The 10795-nt window shown below is 52.3% G+C and overlaps 1 protein-coding gene and 1 long non-coding RNA gene across 4 annotated transcripts in view; both read left to right on the top strand.

Moving 5' to 3' along the window:
- The first annotated feature begins 1130 nt into the window (after positions 1 to 1130).
- On the top strand, positions 1131 to 2629 carry SOX2 (SRY-box transcription factor 2). Its single transcript, XM_042042185.1, has one exon. The coding sequence runs from the start codon at positions 1530 to 1532 to the stop codon at positions 2475 to 2477; it is 948 nt and encodes a 315-aa protein (XP_041898119.1). The 5' UTR covers positions 1131 to 1529; the 3' UTR covers positions 2478 to 2629.
- Positions 2630 to 4247: 1618 nt separating this feature from the next.
- LOC121671031 overlaps positions 4248 to 10795 on the top strand; it is a 34503-nt gene continuing 27955 nt past the window's right edge. Inside the window, exon 1 of one of the 3 annotated variants that reach the window (XR_006018362.1) lies at positions 4248 to 4412. This is a non-coding gene — a long non-coding RNA (uncharacterized LOC121671031). Of the gene's footprint in view, positions 4413 to 7603; positions 7708 to 9246; positions 9782 to 10795 lie in introns of those variants that run through there. The other 2 variants (XR_006018363.1, XR_006018361.1) reach the window with 2 other exon arrangements.

Raw genomic sequence — 10795 nt, 5'->3', positions numbered from 1 at the left:
AGTGCCCCGCCGCCCCGCACCCCTCCGGCTCCACGCCGTGAGCGCCATCGCACCGAAAGGCGGAGCAATCCCGTCGAGGCAGGGGAGGCGCGGAGCGGCGCGGGGGAGCGCGGCCAGGGCGGCGAGCGGCTCCCCCCACTCCCGCTCCGCGTCCTCTCTCCCCTCCTTCCTTTGTCGTCAAGTGCGGTTTAGCAACAAAGATCCCAACAAGAGAGTGGAAGTAAACTTAGCCGGGGCTTTGTGCGGCCCGTGCAGTGACAACAAGGGAAACAAAACTACCTATTTGTAGCGCCCGGCCGTCCCCCCACCGCCGCGCTGCGCCCACCCAGCGCCGCCCGCGCCCCGCAATGGGCGCGGGGTGACGGTGCAGCCGGGCCCAGCGGCGGACGGAGCGCGGCTCGGACCCGTCCCCAGCATCTGCAGAGGGGTCCCGGCGCTGCTTTGTGTTCTGCGGGGATGGCATGTGGGGGACCTGTGTTTGCACTGGACATCCTCCTTCTCCGAAACCGGGGAGAAGGTCTTGGCGCCCTGTGCCACGGCCGTACGGAGCAGGGCCCGGGGGATGGCCGGGAGAAGGACACAGCCTCTGCCCAGGCGTTGCGCTGCGGGCTCGGCTACCCGGCGGCGGCGGCAGCAGGGCCCGCCTGGGGGCTCCGCTTCACTGCACGGCTGGGACGGGGCGAGCGAGGCACACGCAGGGCCCCGCACAGCCGGGCGGCCCCTCCGTCCCGAGGGGCACCGGCACAGGGGTGGAGGAAGCCGTTCCCGCTCCGCTCCCCCCATGGCTTCTCCTAGCCCCAAGCCAACACCAACTTAAAGAAAAGGAAAAAAAAAAAAAAAAAACCAACAAAAAACCACCACGTAGCAACAATGCTGTTTACCCACTTCCTCCAAAAGGCGTGTGTGACCTGTTGCTGGAAGGGGACATACAAAGGCTCCCAGTGGCCGCCCGGGCCGCCCCCGGGCCCGCCTCCCCGCCGAGCCGTCCCGGCGCGCCCAGCCCCCGCCCCGTTTCATGCAAAACCAGGGGAAGAGACTTGTCCTCAGTGGCGGAGCCGCCGCGCGCTGATTGGCCGGGGCGAACGCATTTATTGCCTGACAAGCCCCCATCACATGGATGGTTGTCTATTAACTTGTTCAAAAAAGTATCAGGAGTTGTCAAGGCAGAGAGAGAGAGTGTGTGTGTTTGCAAAAGGGGGTAAAGTAGTTTGCTGGCTCTTTAAGACCGAGGTGGAGAGAGAGAGAGAGAGAGAGAAAGAGAGAGAGAGAGCGGCAGGCTGAGAAAAGGGAAAAAGGAGGAAGAAGTTTTTTAAAATCAAGACTCCGGCGGTAATAATAGCAGTTATTAGCATTATTAATCCATCAGCGAAGAGGAAGATCCTGATCTTGATCCAAGTGTGGTTTTGGGGAGTCCCCCTCCCCCCTTTCCTACCCCTCCCTAGGAAAAAAAAAAAAGTCCGGCTTGGGACTCCGCTGCGGCTGTTCCTCGTTTCTCTGCTCAAGGCTGGTTCCAGGCAAAAGTAGTTTGAATGTACAACATGATGGAAACCGAGCTGAAACCTCCCGCCCCCCAGCAAACTTCGGGGGGAGGCACAGGCAACTCCAACTCGGCCGCCAACAACCAGAAGAACAGCCCGGACCGGGTCAAGCGGCCGATGAACGCGTTCATGGTCTGGTCCCGCGGGCAGCGGCGGAAAATGGCCCAGGAGAACCCGAAGATGCACAACTCCGAGATCAGCAAGCGGCTCGGGGCGGAGTGGAAACTTTTATCCGAGGCGGAAAAGAGACCCTTCATTGACGAAGCCAAGCGGCTCAGAGCTCTGCACATGAAGGAGCACCCGGATTATAAATACCGACCCCGGAGGAAAACCAAGACCCTCATGAAGAAGGATAAGTACACGTTGCCGGGGGGCTTACTGGCACCGGGCACCAATACCATGACGACTGGGGTAGGGGTTGGGGCCACCTTGGGAGCTGGGGTGAACCAGAGGATGGACAGTTACGCGCACATGAACGGCTGGACCAACGGAGGCTATGGGATGATGCAAGAGCAGCTCGGCTACCCGCAGCACCCGGGCTTGAACGCGCACAACGCGGCGCAGATGCAGCCTATGCACCGCTACGACGTGAGCGCCCTGCAGTACAACTCCATGACCAGCTCGCAGACTTATATGAACGGATCGCCTACCTACAGCATGTCCTACTCCCAGCAAGGGACCCCGGGCATGGCCCTGGGCTCCATGGGCTCGGTGGTCAAGACGGAATCCAGCTCCAGTCCCCCCGTAGTCACTTCCTCGTCTCATTCAAGGGCTCCTTGCCAAGCTGGGGACCTTCGGGACATGATCAGCATGTATCTACCAGGTGCTGAAGTACCAGAACCAGCTGCCCCAAGCAGACTTCATATGTCCCAACACTACCAGAGTGCACCTGTTCCTGGCACAGCCATTAATGGCACACTCCCTCTATCACATATGTAAGACAAAGGGGCCGGGGGGGGTGGGTGGGAGGGGAGGGAAAGGAAAACTAAACAAAACAAACAACAAAAAAACTTTTATTAGAAATTCTGGACTTTTTTTTTTTTTTTTTTGGACTATTTTTGCCCAGCCAAAACCCCGGGCGGGGGCTGGGGGTGGGGTTTGGGGTGGGGGGTCAGAAATTAAGCCGACAAGGAACTTGTATAGATCTCGGAGGGGAAGCAACTACACAAAACTTTTAAAAAGTTCTAGTTAAAACGGTAGGAACTTTGCAGAAAGTTTGCAAAAGTCTTTACCAATAATATTTAGAGCTAGACTCAAAGAGCGAAGAGGAAGATGTTTTAATATTTGCAGGAAACTTTTGTACAGTATTTATCAAAAGACACATGGCAATCAGAATGTCCATTGGTAATATAGAGAGAAGAAAAAAACCAAGCTCGTGAATTTGCCAATTATTTTTAAAAAATTAGAGTCTTCTTGGAGTATTGTGGTTTTGGCAGCTGAATTTATAGCAGCTGCGAGAGGAGAGGAAATTATTTTACGACATTTGGACATTTAAATTGTTTTAGAAATTGTACAAAAGACAAAAAAAGGTAGGATGAGTACTTGCGAACCATGGGCTTGGTTTGCTGGATAAGGGCAAACGTTTAGATTGTACTAAATTTTTTTTTTTTTTTTTTTTTTTTTTTTACTTCTTGTTAAAAAGCAAGAATTGCCATGCAGGTTCACACGCCGTTTGTTAATTTATAATAACTTTTTGTTTCCAGACTTCATCCTGTTCAAAGAAAAGGAAAAAAAAAAAAAAAAAAAGGAAAATTACCAACCTGAAATTACTGTGTTTGAAATATTTTCTTATGGTTTGTAATATTTCTGTAAATTTATTGTGATGATATTTTAAGTTCTTTTTTTTTTTTCTCCTCATTTTCCGTAGTTGTATTTTAAAGATTCGGCTCTGTATTATTTGAAATCAGTCTGCCGACAGTCCATGTATATATTTGAACTAATACCATCCTTATAACAGGTACATATTCAAGTTAAGTTTTTACTCCATTATGCACAGTTTGAGATAAATAAATTTTTGACATATGGACACTGAAGTTCCCCTTGAGTCTTGGATTTATTTTTGTAACGCAAGGTGTTTTTTAAATAATTCATGTAGTAGAAGGTATCATCGTAGCCAATCGAATACGATACAAAATGCAGAATATATAACTATATATATATAACGCATGAATATTTTTGTAGGTACGTATATATAGAGAGAGAAAGTACAATAGCTTTAATGGAATAACTGCCTGTGCCTCCTTCGGGGGGAACGGGAATGAGGAGTGAGAGGCTGGTTCCCAGTTCCCTCCCGAGGACGCGGGGTGCGGCGAGGTGCGGGGGGTTCTGTCGCCGCTGCCTTTGGCCACTTGTTGCCCCCGGAGGGGCCGAGTCGGGGCTAGCGGGGCCGGCGGCAGCGGCGGGCGGGCCGCGGGCACTGCCGCGGCCTCCGGCTCCCACAGGCGGATAATGCCCTGCTCTCTTTTCCCTACCGTGCCTCCTTCCGCTGCGGCAGGCAGGAGGGGAGCCGGCTTCCCACGGCCGGGAACCCGAGCGCGGCCGGCCTGGCAGGGGTCAGCCTTCCCCGCTTCCTTTGTCCGCCACTTCCCAAACTTTCCTCTCCTGGCTCCTGGGCCGCGCAGGAGGAGGTGAGAGGTGGGGGCGGGGGTAGGGTTGGCCGGGCAGAGGTAAGAAACAAGAAAAACCGAACAAACAAACAAAAATAGTCGAATGCCAGAGACTTTCACGTTTTATCACAGCTCTTTCTTGAATCCTATTTCTTAAATTGCCAGCGCGGTGTAGCCCCGTTTCGGACACTCTCTGCAGCCGGTCACAGCCCCAAAGAGAAGCGGTGGCGCCCGCCATATAGAAGGAGAGATCCACCGTCCGTGCCAGGTAGAGTTTTACTTTGTACAGTCGTACCCGCAGCTGCCGAGGCCGGGGCTCCGCGCCTCTCCGCGCTGCTGCGCGCTGGCGGCCCTGGCCGGCGCCAGGGCCCGCGGCCCCGGGCAGGGCAGGGGGCGATGGGCAGCAGAGCCAGGCAGCCCCTGCGGCAGCCCCTGCTCCCCCACTGAGGCCCCAGCGGTTAATTGATGCTGCTAACGCGGCTGCGGTTTCCTTTGGGAAACGCGCGAGAGGGCGTTCATAATAATAATAGTAATAATAATAACAATAATAACAATAAAAGGTACGAAGTTTGGGATTTGGAGCACTGTGACTGCAAACTGATCGTGTCTTCTGCTAATGGCATGTGGTACGTGGAAAGGAAAGCATGTGATGTTTGGCTTAGGCAAGGCACAAAGTGGGTACTCCGGCACGGGGCAAGCGTTGCTGAGTTTTTCTCTCCAGTGTTTCTTGTCAGCCACTGGATTTTGCTTTAGGTCGGGGAGGAAGAAGGCTGGGTAAAATGCACACACACACACACACACGCAAAATTACCTGGCTACTTGTGGCTTTTATTTGGTATTACTACTTCCTAGGCTCAGTTCTGGCCTCCATCCTTGAAGCCTGGTGTCCAGATGAAAACTAACATTGCCAGACTAGGATATGTGGAGATTTGCTCACTGCCTGGTTTAGTAGTTTAGCTCTCTTTGTCTCTTTTACTTCTGCACCGTCGCGGTACTTGGTCAGGACAACAATTTTTGCAGATTTTCAACCTTTTCTGTCTTTTACATTAATGCAACGAGTAAAATATTCTTTTTCAGAGCTGTGAGCGTTTGCAACGCGTCTGGGGATTATTCACGTGGTAACGAGCCCACATCCCCACTCCCGCTCGCCTCGCTGGGAAAAAAGAACCAGGAATAAAAGCCCAATCGATATCACGATTCCATTTTTAAAAGCGAATCTTAGCCAATTAACAGCAATAAAACCTGGCCCCTTTTTGAAGTGCTAACTAAAATATTCGAGGGGGGTATTTGGAAATGTTGGTCCTTTTACAATTCACATAGAGAAGGTGAGCTAATACCACTAAACAAAAGGCACTAAGCCACATATTCAGGCTTAGTGAATTCAGCAACTTTTTATATGGGCAATTTGTTTAAGCTTAGATTTCGAAGTACGATTTGGAATATATATGGTTGAAACCTGATATGCCTTGGACAGATTCCTTCCATCCATCCATCCATCCATGCATCCATCCATCCATCCATGCATCCATGCATCCATCCATCCATCCATCCATCCATTTATCCGTTTAGGGGGGATAACCCAAAGTATTTTACATGTACAGCTGAAGGGTTTTATTTTTAAAGTGTTGCTTGGAGGAACGCTATTGTCCACTGCTCATTTTAAATTCAGCATATTCAATAACGCCCTTTACACCTAAACCATTATCCTGGGCTTTCGTTTATGGCAGCTGGAATGTGTAGCAGAGCTCGTGGGTATGTTTTTATTTTGGTTATTGAAGACGTTCGGGGCTCTCCGTGGTTTCCCTCTCGTGAATTGTTGTGTACATTACAGCCAGGGTGATGCTCGGCCCAAGAGCGCCAGTGTAATGTTTCCCTAACCTTCTACAGAATCGAAGTGAACCCAAGGATAAGATTATAGTTTCCCTCGTGATTTTTTTTTACGGCTTTTTAAGTACTGGGGTGTTAAAATATTTTGCGGAACTGGAGAGGTAGATTAGCAGGGTTTCTTGCCAAAGCTGGGAAGCTGGTATTACAGACTGTCCCAGGGGGAAATCGCTCACATTAACCACTAAATGAATATTTGACAAGGGCTCATTCGGGGGTATTATTACTACAAACGGGTCCCTACTGGACTTTCCAAGGGTCAAAGAGCAATGGTTCAATTAATTATTTAGACTGTTAGTAGATTTGGTTGTAATAGCTGTACTTATTTCTGCAACCGACAGCTTCTTGCGGTGGGGGACCTGGGGAGAGGCTCTGTCTCGCAGCCCCGGCTCCAGCCCGCGGGCGGGCGAGCGAGCGAGCGACTGCCGCTTGCCGACAGACATTTCTTGGCCGAAACCACATTTTGATTCCTTGAGATGCCCACTGGTGCCGGATGGGACATCAGGGGTGACGGTGATCCCCATAGCAGCGCGTTTTCTCTCAATATTAGTTCCTCTTCGTCCCTAATGAGCAGCAGAGCTGGATATCTGCCTCCGAATAGGAGGTAGATAGCCCAGCAATTTAAGTAGTATATAATGTAGGTCCCACTGAAAGAAAGGGGCCCATTACTGATAGGTGTGATTAGATACACTTCAGTCATTTAAATCCTGATTTAACTCAAATACTAAAATGTAAAACCTGCTTCGGTGCTTGTGAGATTTCCGAGGATATATGCAAAATGCTGACATTCTGACGGCAGAAGAGCTTCGTCTTCGCGTTTTTAACGCCAGTCAGCCTCGCCTGACACTGTCGTTTCAACATTTTTCGTCGTGAGGGGGGAGAGAGAAGGGTGGATTATTTTGTTTAATTTCTACAACAAACATGCCCGTAGTAGATACCAAAAAAAAAAAAAAAAAAAAAAAAAAAAAAAAAAAAGGCAAACCCCCCCCCCCAAAATAACGTTGGGAGTGTGCGATTAGGTGACAATAATATATGTTGAATGAATAAGAGATAAGCTGCAAGGGGGGAGAGGGAAGCAGTAATTACAAACCCAATTCATTCAGCTTTTCAGGACTTTTGTTGTGGGAGCTCCATTGACGGGCTTCGAGCTGCCAGTTTTCTCACATTAAAAAGAACTGATCAGCGCCTCAGGGGGACAAGCAACACCGCTTAACTGCATAGTGATGGGGTCCTCATTTAGAGCCATTACAACAAGAAAATTAAACAGAGCCTTTGTGTGCACCAGGTTTACTTTTCAATTGCTGACAGTTTATAGCTAACTGCTCAGAGATTGAAGTTTGATTGCGATTTGATCGCCTGCTAGTTAGCACCGCCGCTATTTTAGTTTTGGTAATTAAAACCAGTTTTTCTGACGATGGCACGGGGAATTGCGAGAGTTTGGTACTATTTTGCTTTTGAGGAATCAATTCACTTGGCGAGGACGTACAGCGCTACAGTGAGTGTGGGGGCTGGTTCACTTGCGAACTGGAAAGAAAAGGAGCCCAGGGGTGGAAATTCCCGGAGCTGCGCGTTTGGCTGTGCCAGAGCGGGAGGGCGAGCTCCGTCCTCCGGGCCGGCCCGCGCCGGGGCCCGGCCAGCCCTGCCTGGGGACCGCGACCGCGGAGCCACTGCGCCGGCAGGTGCGGGCGGGCGGAGCGGGGAGGAGAGAACAAGGCGAAACCCCGAACCCCGCCGGATGGTTTTGGAGCTTTGCTTTGGAGTTGGCAGAGGGTTTGCTGTGGCTGAGCAGTGTGTGAGTGTGTGTGTGTGAGTGTGACTGTGCGTGACTGTGTCTGCGCGTGTTTGTATCCGTGTGCGCCTGTGCGTACAGGGGGAGGGGGCGCGCCGAAACAAGCTGCAATTTTCCATTATAATTTAGCAGTGTTGGAGGAGAGCACAGACGGCCCTTCCCGTGAAGTGTGGTGGGGGCTCGGGCCCGGCTGTTCTGCAGGAGACGCCTGGGCTGCTGCAGCCCCGTCGGCAGGAGCGGGGGAAGCCCGTGGGCGAGGGGTCCTCTCTGCGGGCGACCGCGGGGAACGGATCGGGGCCGGGCCGGAGAAGTTTCTGCAGGAGTTTGGCCCATCCGCTGGCGCATCTTGCTGCCTCGTAGGACCTCTGCCATGTGGGCGAGAGCTTGTACAGCGTGGCTTTATGTAGTTTTTTTTTTTAATTTATTTATTCCTTTTTAATTTAATTCTTTTAGGGTCTCTCTATGTTTTGTTTGTGCTTTGCGCCCGTTCCTACCCCTCCCCCCCCACTCCCTGACAAAAGCGCCTCTCCCTCCCTCCTTCCCTCCAAATGTGTTTCAGACTCAAGTCACCGAGCGGTTATTCCAAGGCAGTTGACTTCATCAGAGGAGCGAGGTGGCCCGCAGATCGGGAGGGTCCCCGAGGGGCACCCTACGGGGCGGGAGACTGTCAGACCGCTTACGCGGGGCCCGGCGGAGCTCGATGGGCCCAAAGCGGCGATGCCGCCGGTTCCTACAAGCTCTGGGGGCAGTGGGACGCCGGGGGAGAGCTGTCAGCCCCGGGGCACGGAGCTGGGCTGTGTCCTGTCGTCTCCCCAGAGCGTGTCCCTCTGTCCGGAGCGCAGCGGCGGGGACAGCGCTGCTCCGGCCCCGGCCGGGACGTGTCCCCGCTCCCGGACAGGCGGCCGCTGTCCCGGGGGAACGAGAGGGGAGGCCCGGCCCCCCGCGGGCTCCCCCGCCCCGGGTCCTCTGTGACCCCATCATCTCCGCAGCAGTTAGGCCTGATGACGTAATGGGGGCGTTTTTTTTTTTTTTTTTCTTTTTTCCCCAGAAAATCGTGATTAACGGCAGGGTTTGGGGGTGGGGAGGGGTAGAGCGGGGAATCCCACCCGGTGCTGGAAAGATAGGGGCCTCTGCAGAGGTTTTCCCGCGGGAATGCTCCGTAGGGGTGTCTTGGCACACCGGCTCACACTCACGCACACTCACAACTCACACGCATTCCAGGCTGAGGGCTTGATCCTGCAAACCCGCCTCCCATCCTGCGGGAAGCTCCCAGCGCTGGGGCGGCCGGTCCAAGCGAGCCGAGCTTACTCGGGCGAGTAGGGACGCCCGCGGCTGGAGCCGGCTTAATTAGAACCAAGTCCCGCAGCGCTCTGCAGGGCGGCCGGGCCGGGCTCCGGGAGCGGGGCTGGGGCTCATCCCCACGCTGCCCCCGGCTGCCGGGCTCCGGTGCCACGGGAGAAGCTCTCCAACGTGTCCTTCTGGCATCGCTGGGAATGATGGTTCCTTTAAGCTCTTACAAATTGCAGAAGTTGAGGAAGACAGAGAAATAATTAATGTATTAAAACAAGCAGCGAATTCCTCAGGAGGCACCTTATCAACTCCAGCCACACTGGCTTCATCCCTCCTCGTATGCTAATACCCCTTGACGTCATCGGCGCCAGATTGAATGTGAATCAGTTATGAAATTATTAGTTTTAGCTTAAAAAGCAATCTGGCTCTCCCGTGAGTGGGCTTTGCGTTGGCTGCGGGTTCTCGCTCCATGTCCTCCCCATGTTGTGCACACACGGTAGTTGCGACTATCCTGTCGCGATGAATCAATATTTCCAAAGCACGCATCCTAACAGGGGGTGATGTAAAGAAACCCATAGATTAATTGAGTCCCGTTTCTGAGTCGGCTGTTTCTTCCTTATCGATACACACTTTACACCCGAAACCAGACAGTCGGATTTCCTCCTACTTTTCAGGTAGGCAAGAGCTCCTTGTGATTTATTTCTGTTAAGATCCCACAGAGGGGGTGTTATTCTTTGCCAGCGTCTGCGAAAAAAATACCCAGGAGTTTGCTTTTGCTTTTGCTTTTGCTCGTGATGGAGGAAAATGGGCCAGAAAGGGGGGAAATACAAAAATTGTTTGTTTGTTTGTTTGTTTCAAATAGAAATATTTTTATTTGGAATTTTGAAAAGGAGAGCATCCCAGTGGTGGAGGGCCAAGGGATCTGAGCGGGGAACAATGGGAATTAACACCGTTTCAGTCGCTGAGGCCACTCTAATTAGATGTCTGGGTCCGGCGAGATCAAATACCTGAATCTAAACCCCTCGGCTCGGTTTCTTTCGCTTGCAAATGCTTCTGAAAAACGGTTCTTGAAGAAACCAAGCTACCCCCAAATTCCCCGAAGTCCCTTTCGAGGAGTTTGGCTGATAACAACTTTCTCCACGGGTTAGGGGGGCCGGCTCGTCCCCTCCCCGCGGTGGCCGCCGGCCCCACCGCCCCTGCCCCGGCACCCCCTGTAACACCCCCACATCCCCCGCTCCCCCCGCAAGTGCTGGAGGACACTTTGGTCTCTTCGGCCGTTTCTTTCTCCCCGTCTCCCGAGAGCTGCTCTGCTCCCATGAATTATGAACAAACTCTCTCCTGGGGAGCCCCTCCATCCGCCCATCTCCGCTCCCGGGGCTGCGGAGCCCTGGCGTGGAACCGCCCCGGCCGTGGCCGGGGAGGTGGCACCGGCCCCAGCTCCCACTTCCAGCAGCCCCCTAAGCAAGGAAGGAAAGAAGAAAAAGGAAAGACGGAAAGATAGAAGGAAATAATGAAAGAAGGGAGGAAGAAAAGAATGAAAGAAGGAAGGAAAGAAGGAAAGAAGGAAAGAAGGAAGGAAAGAAAGAAGGAAAGAAGAAAGAGAGAAAGAAAGAGAGAAAGAAAGAGAGAAAGAAAGAAAGAAAGAAAGAAAGAAAGAAAGAAAGAAAGAAAGAAAGAAAGAAAGAAAG

This window comes from Corvus kubaryi, unplaced genomic scaffold (assembly GCF_017639235.1).
Source record: "Corvus kubaryi isolate FWS band 111438036 unplaced genomic scaffold, C.kubaryi_AGA036_p1.0 37397, whole genome shotgun sequence".
In the NCBI taxonomy this organism is placed as follows: Eukaryota; Metazoa; Chordata; class Aves; order Passeriformes; family Corvidae; genus Corvus; species Corvus kubaryi.
This window is presented reverse-complemented; position numbering and strand designations above follow the sequence as displayed.